The 23,403-nt window shown below is 39.2% G+C and overlaps 1 protein-coding gene across 1 annotated transcript; it reads right to left on the bottom strand.

The window, feature by feature from the left end:
* Positions 1-11,005: 11,005 nt before the first annotated feature.
* On the bottom strand, positions 11,006-23,176 carry LOC107568427 (gastrula zinc finger protein XlCGF26.1-like). Its single transcript, XM_016254399.1, has 2 exons — positions 23,052-23,176; positions 11,006-12,582 (listed from the first exon to the last, which is right to left on the bottom strand). Exons 1-2 carry the CDS (start codon positions 23,158-23,160, stop codon positions 11,486-11,488), a joined length of 1,206 nt encoding a protein of 401 aa, XP_016109885.1. The 5' UTR covers positions 23,161-23,176; the 3' UTR covers positions 11,006-11,485.
* Positions 23,177-23,403: the final 227 nt, after the last annotated feature.

Below are 23,403 nucleotides of genomic sequence, written 5' to 3'. Positions count from 1 at the left end.
AAGAACCCTGGCGATCGCCTACTAGAACTCTCTCAGGGTAGGAGGACCGCGGCTGAATATGCTCTCACTTTTCGTACTCTCGCGGCTCAGACTTCATGGGTCGATGACACGCTTAAAGTACTGTTTAGAAGAGGATTAAGCCATGAACTACAGTCTGAGCTGGCCTGCCGTGACGATGGGAGAGATTTGAATCAATTTATCGAGCTTGCCATCCAGATTGACAACCTCATCAGATCGCGAAGACCCAACCCTCGTAGCACCCACCGAGTCCCTGTACCCGCTGCCACAGATGAAACTGAACCCATGCAAGTTAATTCTTACCACCTATCAGTTGAAGAGAGAAATCGTCAACTAACCCAACATCTCTGTTTGTACTGTGGACAGTTGGGTCATCTACGAATCTCCTGTCCCTCACGGCCACACTCTGAGTCTCAGGCATCGGTGAGTTTTCCTGTTGATGCACTTAATCCAGATCTGTGTGTTACGGTACCTATCACTATCACTGTAAATGGCCATAAAATCACTGCCAATGCCCTATTGGATTCTGGAGCGGCTGGAAACTTTATGTCTAGAGAATTCGCTCACCAAAATAATATCTCTCTCTAATCCGTTGCTCTTCTCCTTTGACAGTGGAAATGATAGATGGACGCCCACTGGGCTCAGGACGTGTTACATTCATAACACAGGAACTTCAGATGCGGACTGGTATTCTTCATTCAGAAAATATTCAATTCTACATCCTCCCCACATCTCACATGCCTGTCATCCTTGGTCTACCCTGGCTTTGCAGACACAATCCTCACATCTCATGGAAAGGTCAGATCACCAGATGGAATAATTTATGTTACCCCAAATGTCTCGCTAATGTCTCACCACTGTCTGTCCAGTCCATTACTGTATCAGAGGAGAAACCCCATGACCTCAACCTCCCTCCTGAATACACCGACCTGTCGGTGGCCTTCAGTAAAGTCAGAGCATCTAAATTGCCACCTCATCGTGCCTGCGACTGTGCCATCGACCTACTACCAGGTACAACACCCCCTAAAGGTCGTATCTTTCCTCTATCCCAGCCTGAATCGGAAGCCATGAAGCAGTACATCGAGGAGGAGTTAACCAAGGGCTTCATACGGCCTTCGACATCACCTGCGTCTGCTGGGTTCTTCTTCGTGCAGAAGAAGGATGGAGGTCTTCGGCCATGCATTGAATACCGAGGTTTGAATGAGATTACTGTTAAGTTTCGATACCCCCTACCTCTGGTCCCTGCAGCCCTGGAACAACTGAGAACTGCCAAATACTACACCAAGCTCGATCTTCGCAGTGCTTACAATCTTATCCGCATTAGAGAGGGGGACGAATGGAGGACAGCTTTCTCTACTAGTATGGGGCATTATGAATATCTGGTCATGCCCTTCGGCCTGGTCAACAGTCCGTCAGTCTTCCAAGCCTTCATGAATGACGTGTTCAGAGACATGCTCAACAAAATAGTCATTGTATACATTGATGATATTCTGATCTTTTCAGATACTCTTGAGGAACACATCCAACACGTCAGAGCTGTACTTAATCGACTCATCCACCACGAACTATATGCAAAAGCAGAGAAGTGTGAGTTTCACAGAACTTCCATTACATTCCTGGGGTACGTCATTAGTCCGGAAGGAGTCACCATGGATGAAAATAAGGTCAAGTCAGTTCTCAGTTGGCCACAACCTTCCACCCTGAAAGAACTTCAACGCTTTCTTGGTTTCGCCAACTTTTACCGACGCTTCATTAGGAACTTTAGTTCTGTTGCTAACCCTTTAACGTCAATGGCTAAGAGGGGAACTAACCGCCTCAGGTGGTCCAGCACAGCCATTCAAGCTTTTGAACAGCTTAAGCAGCGATTTGTCACCGCCCCCATTCTACGTCATCTTGACCCTGAACTCCCCTTCGTCGTGGAAGTGGATGCTTCTAATACTGGCCTGGGTGCTGTTCTATCTCAAAGGCAAGGTTCACCTCCTAAACTATACCCATGTGCATTCTATTCCAGGAAATTAAGCATAGCAGAGAGGAATTATGGATAAGGAACTCTTAGCCATGAAAGCAGCTTTTGAAGAGTGGCGTCACTGGTTAGAGGGGTCTACACATCCCTTCACAGTGTTTACAGATCATAAGAACCTGGAATACCTGAAAACCGCCAAAAGACTCAACCCCTGGCAAGCTCGCTGGTCACTATTCTTCACTCGTTTCAAGTTTGTAGTCACTTATCGTCCTGGATCCAAGAACACCAAAGCTGACGCTCTATCCAGACAGTATGAACCCGACCAATCTCCACAACTTCCTGATACAGTTTTGTCCCCCGACCTCATTGTTGCTCCCGTGGGATATCATTACTGAGCTTGAACAAGCCAACACCCAGTCCGAAGTACCAGTTGAATGCCCCCCAAATCTTTGTCCCTGAAATTGAGTCCTAGAACATGTTCATTCTCTGCCCAGTTCTGGTCATCCTGGTATTAACGCCACTATCCATCTCCTGCAAAACCGCTTTTGGTGGCCCTCCCTGTCTAAAGATACCATCATGTTTGTGCACCAATGTCAAACCTGCAATATTCAAAAACCATCACGTCAACTACCAGCCGGGCTGCTCCAACCTCTTCCAATTCCACAACATCCCTGGTCACATCGCAATTGACTTTGTCACCGATCTACCATCCTCCAATGGTCACACAACCATCATCGATAGATTCTCTAAAGCCTGCCGCCTCATCCCACTTCCCACCGCTCTACAGACAGCTGAACATCTCTGCAACCAGGTTTTCCGATTCTACGGGCTACCAGAGGATATAGTTTCTGATAGAGGTCCCCAGTTTACTTCACGGGTCTGGTCAGCATGATGTAAATGTGAGCCTAACATCTGGTTATCATCCTCAATCAAATGGTCAAACCGAAAGATTAAACCAAGAACTCACCTGTTTCCTTCGATCTTACTGCAGTCACCATCAGAACGATTGGCGTCGCTACCTGATATGGGCAGAGTATGCTCAGAATTCCATTCAAAAATCCTCTACTGGTCTGACCCCCTTTCAATGCATCCTTGGATTTCAACCGCCCCTCTTCCCCTGGTCTGGAGAACCCACTAATGTCCCTGCAGTCAATGACTGGTTACTCAGAAGTGAGGAGACCTGGAATCAGGCTCACACTCACCTCCAGCATGCCCTTCGTCGACAGAAAGAACAGGCTGATCATCATCACCGTCCTGGTCCGGAGTACGGTCCTGGTCAGTCAAGTCAAGTCAAGTCACCTTTATTTATATAGCGCTTTTAACGCGTGGGCCCATTTCAAATTATATTAGACAATATTAGACAAATCACACCTGTTTCTTTCCGCCTTGCCTTGCCTAATCATTATCGTATTTCTCCTACATTCCATGTTTCGCTACTCAAACCCGCTGGTGGTCCGAATGAGGAGGGGGAGGAGGTGTCCGGTGACCAGGGCCCCCTGCCCATCATGGTAGATGGCGAGGAGGCATACCAGGTTCAAGAACTGCTTAACTCCAGGCTCGGGGGAAGAATTCTCCAGTATTTGGTCGATTGGGAGGGGTACGGTCCGGAGGAGCGTTCCTGGGTTAATGTAGATGACATTCTCGACCCCAACCTTGTGGAGGAGTTCCACCGCACCCATCCGGATAGGCCGGCCCGTTGACCGCGTGGGAGACCCCAGCGTCGCCCGCCTCCTCGCGCCAGGAGACGCTCGCAGGGAGGGGGCTCTGTCACAGAGGCAAACTCTGTGATTCCCTCTTCCGACCATCAGAGGGCTCCCTCACCCGAATATTGACTCTTACACTCTCACACTACATTTCCCATCAGCCCCGTATCTGGCACTGATCACCTAGCCCAGCTGTAGCCCATCAGCTGGCCTATATAAACAGTCTGTTCCCTCCAGCTCATTGCGAAGTCTTGTTTTACTGCGGTTTACATTTCTGAGCGTTTTTCTCTGTTTAGCCTGCCTGTTGTGACCCTGTCTGTACCTCGTTTATGATACTCTGCTACCTGCCTTCTGGATTATCCGCCTTGACTCTGAGTTGTGATTCATTGCCACCTGCCCCGACTTCTAGCCTGTTTTCTGACAATATTTGTGTTTACCCCCCGTCACTTTGTTTGCTGGTATTTGACCATTGCCTGTTTGACCACGATTGTAATAAAGCCTGCTTATGGATCCCACTTCGAGTGACGCTTCGTTACACATCTAATCTGAACATTTTTAGTTATAGCCTATTATTTGCAGAAGGTATTCAAGAGTTTAACCCTCATCCGTCCCTCTGGACATTTTGACCCAAAAATGTTTTTCAAAAATTTTTAAAAAACCGTGTGTTGATCGTACCAGTCCAAGATTTCTTTACTTTTGTCACACTTGCACCAGAAATACACACACACACACTAAAAAAATAAATAAAATTTGAGTGGATTCGAGGAGTTTAAATGGGTGCAATTAAAAAAGTAACAAAAGTGTCCCTCGCGGGTCATTTTGACCCGCATAGGAATGAATGGAATTTATGAGAAAACTGCATTTTTGTTGTAATGTTGGTGAACTTGGTGAAAAAACCTTGCTAAGTGTATTGTGCTGTAGGTTAACTGAGACTTGTTACAGCACTTACATATTATTGCTCTTTTGTTGGTTTTGTTTGCTTTTGTTGTCCTCATTTGTAAATCACTTTGGATAAAAGCATCTGCTAAATGTACATCTAAATGTAATGTAACTTTATCTGACCATCATGACTTTGTGTTGAATTTAAATTCAATTGGATTGAAAGTTGCATGAGTGTAAACAAACACTGAAAAAGTGCCTTTTTGATTTGAAGTGGTCTCACAAATGAATTTCTTAATTTTAAACCAATTTTTAGTTGAACTTAGTCAAGACTATAAACTATATTCAAATCTGTGTTTTGAGTTTTGTGTATGGATTATTATAGCTATTTAAGTAGAACAAAATTTTACAGAACTGTACTGGGCTGAGTTTCCCAAAAGCTTCGTAAGCCTAAGAAGTTCGTAAAAACGATTGTACGACTGATCTTAATATTACGGTCTGTTTCCCAAAAGCATCGTAACTTAAGTAGCACTTGAGGGGAGGCTCTAAGATGGCGGCCAGGGAGTAACAGCAAATTTCACTAGCTCCCGCATTATTACTTATATTTTTTCAGTGAATTTGAACGCAACTCGATGGCTCTGGTTATGCCATTGATGTAGTATGTCTCTGGAAGCTTTTTGGCCACAATCTTTTTCGAAAAATGCCTTGTCCTGCCAAAAAAATTTAGAAAAATAACTATTCCATGCTGGATATCACAAGATAGCAGTGATTTTGAGTTAAGCATGGCCATGGAGAAGGCCTTTCAACACACATGGATACGATTTCAAAAACAATTGATGCCAAACTCGATCCCTTAGCTGAGGTTATAAATACTCATTCTCAAGAACTGGAGAATGGCAAAGCTCGTCTGGATGACGCCGAGCGAAGAATCGTTTCGGCGGAGAAATTAGCCGATAGCATGCAGGCCCGGGTTTTGACTCTAGAAAATCAGGTTGTGTCACTTACTGAGCACGTTGATGATTTGGAGAATAGAGGACGGCACAAAAATATTCGCATCGTTGGCTTACCAGAAGGGGCAGAGGGTTCTAATGTGGTGGCTTTCCTCCAAAAATGGATCCCGGAGTTTCTTCAGTTGCAGACAAAGGAAGGCTACATTAAATTCCAAAGGGCTCATCGTACTCTAGCACCCAGACCAGGTGTCAAGGAGAGACCTAGACCGCTGGTGGTGCGTATTCATAATTTTGGAGACAGACAGAGGATCCTTGAGGCAAGCAGAAAGATGTCCATGGATGGCAACTTGCGATTTGAGAACTGCAAAATCTATTTCTTTCAACATTTCTCCGCTGCAGTGCTCCGGAAACGCAGGGCATTTGACTCTGTAAAACACTGCTTGCAGGAGATCAGAGCCCGTTATGCAATGTTATACCCAGCTAAGCTCCGAGTAACGATCGGTAGTACCACCAGGATCCTTGGCACGCCTGCAGCGGTCTCAGAGCTTATTGTGGAGATTGATCAGCATCGACCTGTGGCAGCCGAACGTTCACCTGTGAATAGGCCTGTGCCAGAGCTATGACTGGAATGTATTTCTCTTCTTCACCTGTTTTGCATTCGGGATTTATTACTTTCATTGCGGAATTGTGCAGACGATGTCACTACACAAGTATACTTCTTGAGTGAGTGTTTTTTTTTTAAGTTTTCTCTTGCGTACTGAATTCCCTTTATGAGAAGGGAAAACGCCTCTCTTGTTTTATTTTGTTGTTTTGCTTCTTTTGGTGTTCGAGTTCGATTGAATGTTCTATTGCCCAGAAATGGTTGTGCTTCTGTTGTTGTTACTATTATTATTATATTTGTGTTTCTTTTTTGTATGTGAAATTTCAGTGCAGGAGATTGTATGAACGTTGTTTGCACAATATTATAATTTACCTTGTATAGATGGTTATTAATAATTTAAGAATTTCTACATGGAATGTACGGGTTTACACAGTAAAATTAAGATTCGGAAGGTTTTTGATTGGTTAAACAAGGAGCGTGTTGACCTGGCCCTGTTGCAAGAGACCCACTTAAATGACAAGGAGCACACTGGCCTCAAACATAAGTGGACTGGCCAAATTTATTATTCTTCATTTACAACGAGTAGTAGGGAGGTAGCTATCCTTGTTAATAGAAATGTACCTTTTAAATTTTAAATAGCACTAAGGATAAGCGAGGTTGTTACATTATTGTTAGAGGGTTATTGTATGGAGAGGAGATAATGTTCTTAAATATGTACTGCCCACCGAACTATTCTGCTGAGCTTCTCACCAAGGCTTTTTTGGACTTGTTAGATACTGCCTCCGGTACGGTAATTATAGGGGGGGGGATTTTAATTGTTTGTTGGAGTTGACTAAACGACTAAATTAGATGGTCAGATCTCCCCCTTTCCTGGCTCGGAAGAATTGCTGAAGTTAAAATGAATATAATGCCCAGGTTTCTTTACCATTTTATTCGGCAATAAAATTGGTATCATCTGTAATGGGTAAAGGAATTAACTGGATGGCTTAGTTCATTTATATGGAACAAGAGGAGACCAAGACTAAAATTTTCGAAGTTACAGCTTTTTTGTTCTAGGGGTGGCTTGGGTTTGCCAAACATCAGAAAATACCAATTAGCCTGTCAGCTTAAATTTATTTTGGAATGGTTCAGAGAGGATCCTAAATCTATTTGGCTTGATTTAGAGGCTTCACAGTTATCATGTCCTTTACAAAATCTGTTATTTGTCAGAAGTTCTAAGGTAGTCAAAGCATTGTGTGAGAACTCAATTGTGTTTAAAGGGGTCATATGATGTTGCTAAAAAGAACATTAAATTACACCAAATACACAAAATAATGTGTTTATGCAATTTAAGGTTAAAAAACACATTATTTTTCACATACTGTACATATTATTTTTTCTCCTCTGTGCCCCGCCTTTCTGAAACGCGTTGATTTTTACAAAGCTCATCGGTCTGAAAAGCGAGGTGTGCTCTGATTGGCCAGCTATCCAGTGCATTGTGATTGGCCGAATACCTCAAGCGTGTGACGGAAATGTTACATCCCTTACCATATTGTGATGCCTTGTCCCGGCACGATGAGACAAAAACATTAAAAGCCATTATAAATGAGGCATTTGTTGCATCCAGTGGGGACATAATTACGGATTATAATGACTTTTTACGCGTTGCATTGCATCGCGCAGTGTAAACATAAAACCATGTCTGCATTTGTGTTTGGAGAAATTACAAACTACAAACGCTACTCTACACTGCTCAAAACTCTTGAATCGTCAGTGGCAAATTCTTTAAATACAAAAACGTACTTACGGTCTGTGAGTCAGAACAGCCGGCATTGTATTCTACTCTACCAGGATCAGGAAACAGTCCTCCATAAAATGCACTGGACACATCGAATATTTGGGTTGAACTGTTCTGGAACAGTGTTGTAAATACAACTTAACCACTGATTTCTAGTCGTGTCCTCTTTTGGAAGGCCAAACAAAGTAGTTTCACTTTCACAACGAAACGCAGCGTCACACACGGCGGGCTAGAGTGAGCGGACGCCAGAGGCCTAGAGTGAGCGGAGGCCGGCTTGCGGCAACCACATGTGGCGACCCCGGGCTGGACACCGCTTCGTCCACGGTGAAAGCGGATCCGGTGATCCACAGCATGAAGTTGATGTATTTCCTCTTTTGGAAGGCTAAACAAAGTAGTTTCGCTTTCACAACGAAACACACGCCGCCTTCACGACATGGCGGCGGCGGCAACAACAATACTACCGCGAGAATAAAAGTTACGCCTTCTTTCTTTGCGTGAACATTTGGGCGACGTTATGCAAATCTTCCCACATTGTAACGTAGACATGTGGGGGCGTGTTAGAACGAGCCGTTTTAGGTAGGCATGGTTGACTCTTAACTTTTATAAAGAGCTTGTAACATTCCAAAGAGAAAGGAAAAACTGAAATAGCATCATATGACCCCTTTAACATGTGGAAGGCCTGGTCTGTTATACGTAAGATTGAGGGCAGGGCTGGTTTGTCTTCCCTGCTGACCCCCATTCACAATAACCCCAAATTTATCCCTAGCATTTCAGATTCAGGTTTTAAAATTTGGTATGCTTGTGTTACATGTAGACTTGATGATCTGTTCAATGATGGCTCTCTATTCTCTTTTGAAGGCTTGTTTGCAAAATACAAGTTACCAAAATCTAATTTTTTCAGATTTCTCCAAATCAGGGATTATGTTTTTAAAAGTACTACTCTTGTCACCAACCCATCCATGTCAACCATTCAGAAGTTTCTTTTAAATCCCCCACTGAGTAAGCAGATCTCATGCTTGTATAATGCCCTTTGCTGTTATGATGTGGCAAACACACACGACCTTAGAAGACTTTGGGAGGGGGAGTTACAAGTGATCATAACAGAGGAGGATTGGGATAAGATATGGAGTCAGGTGAGTAAGATCTCCATTTGTAACAGGGCCAGAGCAATTCAGCTCAGGATTGTGCATAGATTGCACATCACACCACTCCTAAGAAGTAAGTTTAAACCAAGTAATTCTCCATTATGTCTTAAATGTAAGGTGGAAGTGGGAGATTACACCCATTGCTTCTGGGAATGTTCAGTTATTAGAGCTTACTGGTCAAAAGTTGTTCGATATACGAGTCGAATAATTTGATTAAGGCTACAGCTGGACCCCCCGTCTTTAATTTTAGGTCTCCCAATTAGATATCTGTCAAATAAATTTGCTAAATGGTTATTTGATATCCTAGCTTTTGCTGCTAGGAAGAATATACTGTTATTCTAGATCAGTGATAAACCCCCTTCCTTGAAGTGATGGCACAAGATTGTCAGAGAAATGATTACATTAGACTAAGGTGATTAGTCTGATTAACATGACACACACAGAGAGAGACATCTGAATACTCAAGTTGAAGAATTTTGTTGTTTCAGGTTTCTAGATTCTAGGTTTATGTTTATCATTGTTATATACATTTTGCATTCTGTGCTTTTTATGTAGATTTCAAGTATTTTTTTCATACAATAATACATTTATTTCAATCCTCTGTTGAAAAAAAAAAAATCGAAACCATCACATAATTTGTAATTGTTTGACTGGTTATAATGGAAACTGTAATGGCGCCTGTTGGTCTCTACTGGTAATTGGTCACCTTCTATTCATGGCTTTTGTTAAATCCACTAAATCCTAATATAATGTCCCAAAACACACTACAGGAAACCATTATTTAAAGGTTTTAATGGTTAAAAGTTGATGGTTTGTAATGGTATTTGTAGTGGAAATCATTCAAATTTCTGTGATGGTTTCTATTGGTTTTGTCAGCAGGTTCACCATGGGTTTTGTAATTTGATTTGCCATAAATGCGATAGGATTGATGTAATATTGTGAAATAGTAGCAACTGTTTGTAGTTGTGGTGGGCCTATTTGGAAGAAAATCCAGGGCTGTTTTTTACTCCCACTCCATCCTTGAACCCACTAGATGCGGACGCATGTTTATAAAGCTATGTAAAATTTATGTAAGTTCAACTTTTAAAAAACATGTCTCGAGACTTTATGTCGGTTTCCCCCCATCCCACTGCATCTCAAGTTTTTAAATGAAGAAAGTACTCTTTGTGATTGGGTTTCGGTCCTTTGTATATGCATGATGCTGTTTTGTTTCTAATTGTTTAAGCAACTTTATTAATTATAGATGGTTTATAAACATTTTAAACGTTATGCACTTTTTTCCAAAGATAGTCGTGTTATTTTATTATGCTTTGAAGAAATGTGCATATTTTGTTCGATGCGCCCTCTTGTGGCCTCAGGAGAGAAGCCAAAAGCTTTTTCCCCCCTAACTGAAATTATGCCTTTTAAATTTGAATATAATTGGAATATTGATATTAAGTAAAAAATTTGAATTAATTTTTTTCAGCCATTTTGACAGCCCTAATCCAATGTTTAAAGGGTTAATTCACCCAAAAAAGAAAATTGTTTTACTCACCCCCAAAGCATCCTAGAAAAGAATATGCACATTTGTATGTATACAGTACATTTATTTGTGTAGAAATGCATTACATGCAAAAAGAATATTCATATTTGCATATCAACTTTTACACATCGTTTCCCATGTAAAGTCATATATAGCGATACAGTTTGCTTAAACTAATAAGAAATTCTAAACTAATAAGAAATTCAAATTTGGTGTGAACAAAACTGTACAGAGGGAGCTTAATTATAAAGATTATAATTCTAGAATTGAGCCAAAGTGACTGTGAAAAACTGAAAGTGAACTGCAAAATGCATTAAACATTTCAGTATTTCATTGAAAATGGTATCATGTAAATACCCCCAAAACAAATTAATGCCTTAAATGCCTAAAAGTGGACAAAATCTCATGAAAAACACAATTACGAAGGAAAAAAATGTAAAAACTATAAATAATAATTAATAATTAATAATGACAGAAATAGACTTGTGATTTTTCACTTTCTCCACCTTGCAACTGCGGTCTAAAAATACGTTAGAATCAGCCTAATGTCTATTTACCTCAGGAATAATGTCAAGATTCTGAGAGAAAATGCACTTTTAAATATGGATGTAAATATTGCTTCACTTTATTTCAGTCACAGTTTCTGCTATATTTTCTGTATTCGAGTACTCGTCTGTGTTAAAGCTCTTCCCACACTCACAGTACAGAGTTTTCACTCTCTCAAGCATTATTTTCTTGTGCCTTTTAAAGAGTCAACCCTTAGAAATCTCCGTCCAGATCAGTTCAATTTCCTCACAGCAGAGTGAGAGCGATGAGGATGAGCTCTGAGTCCAGCTTTCCATTTAAAACTCTTCTCACACAGATGACTTCGCTTTAGTATGAATTCTCATGTGACTTTTAAATTCTTGTTTAAAGGTGAAACACTTTTCACACAGAGCAAGTAAAAGGCTTTTTCCCAGCATGAATTAACATGTGACTCTTAAGGCATTCTTTACGTTTGAAAGTGTTTCCACACTGAGAGCAGGTGAAAGGCTTTTCTGAAGAGTGAGTTATCAAATGAACCTTAAGGTGTCCTTTCTGTGTAAAACTCTTTCCACACTGAGAACAGGTAAAAGGCTTTATTCCAGCATGAATTAACATGTGATTCTTAAGGCATCCTTTACGTTTGAAAGTGGTTCCACACTGAGAGCAGCTGAAAGGCTTTTTCCCAGTATGAATTATCATGTGATTGTTAAGGCTTGCTTTACGTGTGAAAGTGTTTCCACACTGAGGGCATGTGAAAGGCTTTTCTGAAGAGTGAATACGCACATGCTCATTAAGTTTTTTTTCCAATGAGAAACTCCTTCCACACTGAGAGCAGGTGAATGGCTTTGTGGAAGAGTGAATAAGCACATGATCATTGAGTTGACTTTTCTGTGTAAAACTCCTTCCACACTGAGAGCAGCTGAAAGGCTTTTTTGAAGAGTGAGTTACCAAATGAATCTTAAGGTGTCCTTTCTGCACAAAACTCTTTCCACACTGAGAGCAGACAAAAGGCTTTATTCCAGCATGAATTAACATGTGATTCTTCAGGCTTCCTTTACATGTGAAAGTGTTTCCACACTGAGAGCAGCTGAAAGGCTTTTCCCCACTATGAATTATCATGTGATTTTTAAGGTTTGCTTTACGTGTGAAAGTGTTTCCACACTGAGGGCAGCTGAAAGGCTTTTCTGAGGAGTGAACAAGCACATGATCATTAAGTTGTTTTTGCTGTGTAAAACTCCTTCCACACTGAGAGCAGCTGAAAGGCTTTATTCCAGCATGAACTAACGTGTGGTACATAAGGCTTCTTTTATGTTTGAAATTGTTTCCACATTCAGAGCAGGTGAAAGGCCTTTCAACTTCTGTTATCTGAATGTTGCTTTGTGAGCAACTCTTTTCAGTTTTGGAGCAATTCATTGATTGTTCTTCAGCATCTTTCTGATCCTGATGGTTCTCCTCCACTTCGTTCAGATCTTGTCTTTCCTCTTTCACTTTCATCAAGCCTAAAATGAAAACATTAAAATTATGAGAATCAATTTGGGACAATTGGAAAATATGAAATTAGGATATGTTTCCAAGTCAATAATAACACTATTTTATCATTCTGTTAAATATTTTAATTTGGCAGTCAACCAGTAATGAAATTAAAATTGTATGGCCTGTGCAAATGTGACGTTGATGCATCCAACATGAAAGAAATGCCAGCGCTCACTTGTCAAGACATCATAAACAAGTCGGAATGGCAATGCGCTGTCATTAGAGGTTTTTGGAGGATGTCACCAACTGTTAAAGCATTACATTTAAGTGAAAAATCAATAGCAGGTAATACAGTGTGATGTGTGTTTTGAAACCAGCAAAAATCGTAATATAGTGATGGAGATTAATCAATGCCACTTAACCGATAATTAACTGTTAACCGGCAAGATTATCTTAACTCACAATTAAATCAGAATGGACGATTGCCATTAAAAATATCAAAATTAGTTTTCCAGGGATTTAGTTTTACATTTAATTACATGTAGTTAATAGCACTATAAACAACAGTACATCAGGATTCAGACATCTTCACATCACGCATCTGCAGCACTTCTGAAAAAAATTCATTTTCATTTGCATAAATTCATATACAAATATATACAAAAAGTTATAGGCCAATATGTGGAATATATTTACATTTAGTCATTTAGATGCTTTTATCCATAGCGACTCACAAATGAGGACAATGGATGCAATCAAAATCAACAAAAAGGCAATATGCAAGTGCTGTAACAAGTCTCAGTTAGCTTAACGCAGTACACGTATCTTTTTTTTATATAATAAAAGAAAACGGATTGAATAGAAAAAGAATATAGCAAGTTAGTGTTAGAGGCCTTTTTTGCTTTTGTTAATTGTATAATAAATAAAAAGACATTAGATAAAGTACAAAAAGATTAGAGAAGCTAGTGTTAAGTTTTTTAAAGAATAGAATTATAATAGAGAGTGCTAGAGTTGGAGGATTAAATAAAGATGGAAGAGATGTGTTTTTAGCAGATTCTTGAAGATGGCTAAGGACTCTGCATGCTCGGATTGAGTTGGGCAGGCCATTCCACCAGGAGGGAACATTTAATTTAAAAGTCTGTGAAAGTGATTTTGTGGTTCTTTGAGATGGCACAATAAAGCGATGTTCACTTGCAGAACGCAAGCTTCTAGAGAGCACATAAGTCTGAAGTAATGAATTTAGGTAAAGGGGTGCAGAGCCAGTGGTGGTTTTGTAGGCAAACATTAATGCCTTGAATTTTATGCGAGCAGCTATTGGTAGCCAGGTGTGACATGCATTCTTTTCAGCTCATTAAAAATGAATCTTGCTGCCACATTTTGGATTAATTGTAAAGGTTTGATAGAACTGGCTGGAAGACCTGCCAATAGAGCATTGCAATAGTCCAGCCTGGACAGAACAAGAGCTTGAACAAGGAGTTGTGAAGCATGTTCTGAAAGAAAGGGCCTGATCTTTTTGATGTTGAATAAAGCAAATCTGCAGGACCGGGTAGTTTTAGCAATGTGGTCTGAGAAAGTCAGCTGATTATCAATCATAACTCCAAGGTTTCTGGATATTTTTGAAGGAGTTATGGTTGATGTGCCTAACTGGATGGTGAAATTGTGATGACAATATGGCTTTGATGGAACCACAAGCAGTTCTGTCTTGGCAAGGTTGAGTTGAAGGTGATGGCCCTTCATCCAACAAAAAATGTCTGTTAGACAAGCTGAGATGCGAGCAGCTATCATCGGATCATCAGGATGGAATGAAAGGTAAAGTTGAGTGTCATCAGCATAGCAGTGATATGAAAAGCCATGTTTCTGAATGACTGAACCTAGTGATGCCATGTAGACAGAGAAGAGAAGTGGTCCAAGAACTGAGCCCTGAGGCACCCCAGTAGTTAGATGTTGCGACTTGGACACCTCACCTCTCCAAGATGCCTTGAAGGACCTATCTGAGCGGTAATACAAAAACCACTAGAGTGCGGTTCCTGAAATGCCCTTTGCCAATAGGCTTGACAGGAGGATCTGGTGGTTAACTGTGTCAAAAGCAGAGGACAGATCCAGCAAGATAAGTATTGAAGCTTTAGAATCCGCTCTTGCCAGTCTTAAGGCTTCAACAACTGAGAGCAAGGCAGTCTCGGTTGAATGCCCACTTCTGAAACCAGACTGGTTGCGGTCCAAGAGGTTGTTCTGAATATTGATATGATTCTTTAGGGTCTTAATGAAAAGTCTATAATATACTAGGGTAAAAAAAAAAAAATTCTCATTTTAAAAATTTTAAATAAATATCCACATTCGAATGCAAAAACGCTGCATTCAAATTTTAGGTGTGCGTCAGGCAGACTTATCAATGGCGCACAAGATGCAATGACAATGTAGGTGTCATTGCCTTTTAAGGTGCTTTCACACCTGGCCCGTTGTTTCGGAACCTGGCAAAATTCCCCCCTTTAGCTCAGTTAGTTTTGGCATATGTGAATACGGCAATCGCTTTTGGATCCATGCTAAAATAATCAGTCCGAGATCGCCTGAACGAGGTGGTCTTGGCTCGATTGAAAACGAACTCTGGAGCGGTTCGGTTGTAGTGAGAAAGCAATCTGATTCAACGAACCAGGCTATATCACAATGTATAATGGGTAATTACGTAAGTTCCGTGAAAAGCAGTAGATGTTTAGGATGGATAGTTTGTGAATTGGGACGCAGCAGATGTCTGTGGGTGAGTGCGCCTTTTCATTTTATAATGCCGTCTTATTGCCCTTCTTCATAGTAGCTGGATTTTAATGTTTTCCCGACAAATCCTGGACTCCTGCTCAAAATGATAAATTAATAAATTAATATAATGACAGCTACAAAAAACCCAACAATAAGCCCTCAAAGCTGTTGTCGTTCCATCCTGACGGATGACCGCTATGAGCGGAATTCCGGAAAATAAACAGTAGAACTTTGACCAATGAGAGAAAAGTTTACTCGCATGTGACTTGTATTAGCAATTTTTGTCCATTTAGAAACTTTGCCGTGTGAAAGTGAACCGCACAAAGAATAAAAAGCAACATTGTAATAATTTTAATCCCTGTTTCGGAACAAAGCAATCGATCTACAGGTGTGAAAGCACCCTTGTTGAACCCACTGGATGAGGCACTGCTCATTCAAAATATTTTCGGAAAAAGAGAACATCAATGCGGAGATGTTGTTGTTTACATCAAAACTGAAACCAAGCCGTTCACACAGAATGCATATTTATCGCTAGAGGGACATCTATCACTGCTGCACTAGCGTCTCACACAAGAGAGAACATGTTTAGAAAGCCATGTAAAATTTATGCAAGTTCAACTTTTAAAAAACATGTCTCAAGACTTTATGGTGGTGTTTCTGCATTCCACTGCATCTCATGTTTTTAAATGAAAAAAAAGTGCTTTTTTATGATTGGTTTTCGGTCCTTTGTATTAAACTATACATATACATTCATGATGCTGTTTTCTTTCTAATTGTTAAGCAACGTAATTAATTATATATGGTTTATAAACATTATTTTTTCAAAGATAGTCCTGGTGTTTTATTGCTTTGAAGAAAGTGCATATTTTGCTCGATGCGCCCTCTTGTGGCCTCTGGAGAGAAGCCAAAAGCTTTTAAATTAGAATATAATTCAAGTATTGATAATATTTTAGTACAAAATTTGAATTTAGAAAACTAAATATACACGTTAGAGAGAAATGCATCTTTACGGATTAAATAATTTGTTTTCTAATTTGTAGTAACTTAAAGCTTTCTATAGATAAATTGATCATGTCTGTGTGGCATGTATTCGCTGAGTTTCAGTTCATTTTTGTGCAGTGCTCCTTTTCAAGACCGAGACGGCAGAAAGCACATCCTGTTTGTTTACTTTATTTTACAAAAGCACAACGTTTTGTTGATATTGTGAGAGCACCCAAATAAACGTAGACCCTTTACAGTTCGGAATAATGTATTACTCTTACCGTTATGAGCAAAAATGATGGCGTATTTTAAGTTGTTTCCACTGTTATAAGTGGTCGCGCTGGTGAGTCAATGTCCTGCAAAACGCACTTTAGCTTCCACTCTCCACACAAACGATTAGATATGGGCCTAATAGCGCACATTTGTCTAGGTTAAACTTTTAAACTAACATTGTGATATATGCTTGAACTGTTTCTATCTACAGATTTTATTTTAGGCGAGTCGTGATGATTTGAGAAGACTAAATTGATCAAACATAGGCTAAGATCAACTCACTGTCTGCCACTGGCTGCTTGGTCGTTACTTTAAATACAAACTTAGCCTACATTTAACAAACAAAAAATGCTCCAAACGTTTTTCTAAATTAACTTAATACAAAAACGAAACTAAATATAATAACTTTGCCATTATATACAAAACTGAACTATTTTAATGGCTAAAAAAGTAGTATAAGCTGTTTTAGGAGAAGGGGAAAAAATCGGCTTGGGTTGAACTCAGGCCAAGAGTTCTGATAAGCTGTTGGACAAGGGCCGAGCTAGGGCCTGAGCATCTCGGGCCAGGGCCGGGCTAGGGCCTATATTTGAGGCCTGTGCATATGGAAGTGAATTGGACTCAATAATTCAAGCAAAAAACATTATGCACATGTGTGTATTCCAATTCACATGCACGAAACCCAATTCACATGCACCAAAAAATATATATTTTCACGAAAACCAATTCATGTGCACAAAATAAGTATATTAATAAAATACATTTCACAAATGCAAAACACAATTTACAGACGTACAACTGTGTACAAAAATTGAATGTTTAAAATTTACAAGTTCATCATGGACTGTGAATCGCCTTGGATTTGTGTTGCATTTTTGAGACTTTCCTGTAGGTCTGGGCGATAAAACGGTATCGATATTTATCGACGGTACACCTCCGATATCGATAGAAAAAATGTTCGATGTAGCGCACGATATAGGCACGTACTATGAGTGACGCAGACAGCACACTCAAACACGAACACATGCTGAAATGAGTGCCGTGCCTGCCTGTGATGAGGAGATTGTGAATAAAGAATGAATATTAGTCGAATTTAAAATAAACATTTGCATTTGAATGTTAGGTGTGCATCAGGGAGCATCATCAGTGGCACGCGAGATGATGTAAGTGACGTTGCTGCATTTTAATGTTTTGTTAGTCTAGCCCACGAGACGCACCGCTGCTGCGTTATTCATTCAAAATATTAGAGAAATATAGAAGCTCAAAGATCTTGAATGGGTTAAAACCGAAACCAAGCCATTCACACAGAACGCATAATCAGCGCTTTTTTTAGACTGACAAGTATGACTGCTGCACTCACGTCGCACAGAAGAGATGTATAGAAAGTAATGCAAAGTTAAAACAGTTGAAACTTTTAGCAAATACGTCACACATTTGTGGAGGTTTATTCCTTTTCACCGTGTCTCATATGTTTTTAAATGCAGTCTGTGTGAATAGCATTCCGGCTCTTTGGATTAAGCAATGCATGATGCTGTTTTTGGGAGACAATTAGACCTATACAATAAAGACCCATTTAATCTGCATATAAAACATTAGAAATTAGATATTTATTAGGGATGCATTAATATTTTTATTGTGTTTGATTGTTAAAACAAAAAAAATATTTGTTGTTTGTCTCAATAAATTGTTAATTATAAATACAGTGGTTAAATAAAAAAATAATTCTATTGCTTTTTGTTTTAAAAAAAGGTTATAAAAAATGTCAATAATTATCGATACCGAACGATATGAAACATTATATCGTTGATAATTTTTTTAGCTATATCGCCCAGCGCTACTTTCCTGGCAGCGAACTCCTCCCACGCGGGTCAATCGTACTCTTTAGCCAATCAGATTTGAGCCTGTCGATCGACCAATCATAAATCGCTGTGGGCGTAGGAAGCGCATGTCCTGGGCGTGCCTACCTGGATGTTGCGTCATCAGCGCGAGAACACAGTTCGAATCACGATTCAGCAAAGGTTTGTGCTTGATCATTTGATTTCAGTTAACTAGCCTAGTGGATATGTAGTTTTCTTTTTGCATGTTTACCGTAGTTAAAGCCGTCATTTAGACACACTCGTTAACGTGACCAGTGTAAACCAGCGGCTGCTGTTTAGTCCAGAGTGTGTTAGGTTTTAATATTGATCGATGCTTATTTAATAAAGAATTATTATTCACTTGGATACCATAGGCTACCACATTAAGATATTAGATTCATAAACTCAGTGTAAAGCATCAAATAAGGTTTTGACTAATGGGACATGTTGTAAATAAATAGATGATTATGAAAATAGTTTTTTGGTATTTTTCAAGCAGTGTCTTGTGTTTTTGTTTATTGAGGACACGAAAGAGCCGTCACAGCAGAGCTTGTCTTGTGTCTCATGTCCTGTGATAGCCCGCATTCAGCTGATGATGATGTAAGTTTATAATAACATGCACACATTGGAGACCATGTACATTTCATTTAAGTTTGTTTATGATGCAGATACAATTTATTTCAGAATTGTGAGGCTAATGATGTACAAATTGCTCAGACAACCCATGACCCTGCTGTTCCTAATTCATCCCCTTCCACAAGTTATGAGGTGATATGAATCTAGAAGTTTCATTTGGAACTGTAACTCATAAGTAAAACATTCATGTGGCAACCCATCCATTTTGACAGTTTCATAAGATTTTTTTTAAACTCATGCATTATTACTACATTCATTGTAGAGTAGTACCTATGACTTTGTATTTGTTAAGGCTAAAAGCTTTGTTATGCATGGTTAAATGTTCTTGTTATTATTCAGGTTTTATGTCAGAATTAAAACATTCAAAACAAGCCAGTTGTTACAGTTGCTTTATAAGATTTATTAATTTATTATTGATTTAATAATTAAAGTTTTCTGAATACTTTGAGAATAAAATGTCCATGAAATTACCTGACCATGGTTAATTGTAATGTGCCTGTAACATGAAATATGAATTGACAATTATGAGGGAGTACAAACGTAGCACATCTACAGCTAAGATTGGCTCGATACCAGCTTAACGCTGTGCTAGATGTTCCTCAGTCAAAGGGTATTCAAACCTCAATTACACTGAATGGCTGGAATAGTGTCCCATTTAGAGTCTTTAGCATTATTTTAAAGTAAATTTCATGGCCGAATAATAAATACATCTATCAGTGTAATACATTATGTAAATTATTATTAATTAACATTATGTGAAAAGTTAATGAATCAAACATTTTAGATCCAGTTTTCACTATCTTTCTCTGTCAAGACGTTACAGATTTTGGTCTGATTTTCAAAGCTGTCACCTTGGCATGTTAACTCATACCCCCGGTTTCACAGACGAGGCTTAAGCTAGTCCCAGACTAAAATGCATGTTTGAGCGGTTTCAATTGAAAATATCTTACTCTGACATATCGTAAAATACATCAGTGTCATTGTTCTGTCAAGATGCACACCTGTAATGTTTTCTTCTAAGGCATTTTTGTAAAAGTTGCTTAAATATCTTAATTTAACTAAGGCCTAGTCATGGCTTAAGATAAGCCCCGTTTGTGAAACCGGGCCTTATGCTTTTACAAGAGATGCAGATACAGAAAGAGCAGGAAGCATGCGATAAAGTGATAAAATAACTGAATGAAGTTTACAGAATAATCTTTGTTGCATTCCTTTTTATGATTAGTCTGTCTTTGTCTGACCAGCATAAACTCCACAACTGTCACCAAGCAAATACAACTGCTGCTTCCCAACATCGTCTTGATGTAAAAATCTTTGAGATTACAATACACAACTCAACATATGATTAAACATTAACAATGGTTAATCACCGCAATATAACATGAAAAAAATAAGTAAATGAATGTTGATTACATTAAGAAATGAATACAAAGGTAAAGTACAAAAAAGAGATAAAGATTAATGTGAAGGAAGGGGTCTGTAATTCATCCAGATGTTGTGACATCAATTAGTGTGTATTAAACACTGCGTCCTGTTGCACAAATGATGAGTACAAACACACCGTTATTCACACACCGAGTTCTCATGAGTTCTATTCATCATTATATATAAGCTATGGTTATGAGGGCAGGGTCAGCGCTAAGTGGGAGCTAGGCTGGACATTGGCCACCCAGCGTTGCTGAACAAAAACAGGGCAATGAGCAGAATTCTTCATTTTGGCCAATATACGGGACATTGTGGCTAACACAAGACAGCTGCATTTTTGGCAACACTATCTGTTTTCATAGAAGCCGCTGGCTTACACTGGTCACGTTAACGAGTGTGTCTAAATTAGGGCTGCACGATAAATCGCATGTGATATTTAATGCGCATCTTGCCAGTAAAGCTGGTTCTGTAATCAGCGGTAAATCTCCATCACATGCGGGCTTTCACATGAAGCAGCATTAACTACACAGAGCCGTTGTTCACTGGCAAGCTGCGCAAAACATGCACAAAATATGATTGTGGTTTTGCGCAGTTTGTCAATGAACAACGGTTCTGTGTAGTAAATGCTGCTCTATGTGAAAGCCCGCATGTGATGGAGATTTACCGCTGATTACAGAACCAGCTTTACTGGCAAGATGCGCATTAAATATCACATGCGCTTTATCGTGCAGCCCTAGTCTAAACAGACAGATTTTAACCGAAGTTTCAAGTAAACATGCAAAAATAAAACAATACATCTCCACTAGGCTAGTTAACTGAAATCAAATGATCAACTGCACAAACCTCTGCTGAACAGTGACTTGAACTGTGGTCTCGCGCTGATGATGCAACATCCAGGTAGGCACGCACAGGGTGGGTTATGATTGGTCAATCGACGGGCTCAAATCTGATTGGTTAAAGAGTACGAGATACCCGCGTGGGAGGAGCTCGCTGCCAGGAAAGTCTCAAAAATACACACACAAGTCCAAGGCAATTCACATATTCACAGTCCATGATGAACTCCTGAATTTCCTTGCATTTGTGAAACGCATTTTATGAATATAGATTCTTATTTTGTGCAGATGAATTGGCTTTTGTGAATATTTTTTTTTTCGTGCATGTGAATTGGGTTTCATGCATGTGATTTGGGATACGCATGTGTGCATCGTGTTTTTTATGTGAATTATTATTGAGTCTAATACGTTCATACGTGCAGGGCTCTATTTTGAACACAAAAAAGTTACGGACTGCAGCTTTAAGAATTTGTTTAAAAACCAAACAGCAACTTTATTTTTGGCCAGGAAGTGTAGGCCTATGTGTGTGTTTATATGTTTATTTGGAGGTACAAATAGTAATATAACCATATATTAATAACAACAATATATATATATATATATATAAGCGGCATTACAATGCATTATAATTGTACCAAATACTTGTTAATGCACTACATAAAGTCTGAAAGATTGTACATTTTACATCCTAGTCTGTACATTTTAATATTAGAAACAGTACAAATAGTACTAGTTAGATGCCGGATATATTATGTATTGTTTATGCTATGACTCTGGATAATTGATTTTTAGAATGGAGATCGCAGTTCTCCCACGATTCTAAAAACAAAACATTAGAACCAAACAAAATAATATGTAGGCTAATTTACTTGAAATTTGACAAAAAAAAAATTATAATAGGTTATAAATGAGTCTATTTATAAATATCTAAGATGTCATGAGTCTATTCATTATGAAAATGCATTATGTAAAAAATAATTTCAAATAAATGAATGAAAACCAATCTCTTGAGTGTATGATTCATTCATCAAATAACGTTACATTTTAACAGTCACTCTGGTCCCCACTGGCATAATATAACATAAAATCTTTATTTTAAGCGTAATATTAGTTCAATTAATCATTTTGATCGTGGCTATATACGGACTATAAACTATTTATTATTATTATTTAATGTTTGCAACACATAAATGTAGCCTACTGTGTAGACTGTTTGTTAAGCTGTTTCAAACATAAAGCTCACATGGTGAGCTGCTCTCTCTGGATCAGCGGCTGGTTTAAATATCAAGAATAAACGCCAACCTTCTGGTTCTTCGTGTTTTATTCTCCAGGGTTCCGGTTCCTCGTGTTTTATTCTGCAGGTTTCTGGTTCACTCTTGTCCTCCTCACTCTCCTCTTTAACAAACACCATCTTCACAGCAGCAGATCTCAGTTCAGATGATACTCCTCCAGATATTCCTGCTTGCTTCAAAATTTAGTCACTTAGAGGTTGATAATATTACAGGTATTTATTGACCTGATTTAAAAACTGTATCTTTATATTTAAAGAAACAACATTTCTAACAGTTTGTATTAAAACAGCATCACGACAACACAACAGAGATTACGGTGAAACTAATCTTCTTCCTCTGAGGTTTAATGGTGTTTGGCAAACAAACGTATCTTAGCGCCACCCGCTGGACTGGAGTGTGAAGCGAGCTGCTCTCTCTGGATCAGCGGCTGGTTTAAATATCAAGAATAAACGCCAACCTTCTGGTTCTTCGTGTTTTATTCTCCAGGGTTCCGGTTCCTCGTGTTTTATTGTCCAGGTTTCTGGTTCACTCTTGTCCTCCTCACTCTCCTCTTTAACAAACACCATCTTCACAGCAGCAGATCTCAGTTTAGCTGATACTCCTCCAGATATTCCTGCTTGCTTCAAAATTTAGTCACTTAGAGGTTGATAATATTACAGGTATTTACTGACCTGATTTAAAAACTGTATCTTTATATTTAAAGAAACAACATTTCTAACAGTTTGTATTAAAACAGCATCACGACAACACAACAGAGATTACGGTGAAACTAATCTTCTTCCTCTGAGGTTTAATGGTGTTTGGCAAAC

Source organism: Sinocyclocheilus grahami, unplaced genomic scaffold (assembly GCF_001515645.1).
Source record: "Sinocyclocheilus grahami isolate Dianchi unplaced genomic scaffold, SAMN03320097.WGS_v1.1 scaffold1243.1, whole genome shotgun sequence".
NCBI lineage: Eukaryota > Metazoa > Chordata > Actinopteri > Cypriniformes > Cyprinidae > Sinocyclocheilus > Sinocyclocheilus grahami.
The sequence above is the reverse complement of the archived record's forward strand: the minus strand, read 5'-3'. Positions and strand labels throughout refer to the sequence as shown.

Excerpts from the sequence above, each read along its gene's own strand:
- LOC107568427 (XM_016254399.1), bottom strand. The coding sequence starts at position 23,160 with ATGGTGTTTGTTAAAGAGGAGAGTGAGGAGGACAAGAGTGAACCAGAA. Across the intron at positions 12,583-23,051 it reads AAAACACGAAGAACCAGAAG|GCTTGATGAAAGTGAAAGAG; the intron begins GTTGGCGTTTAT and ends TTTTCATTTTAG.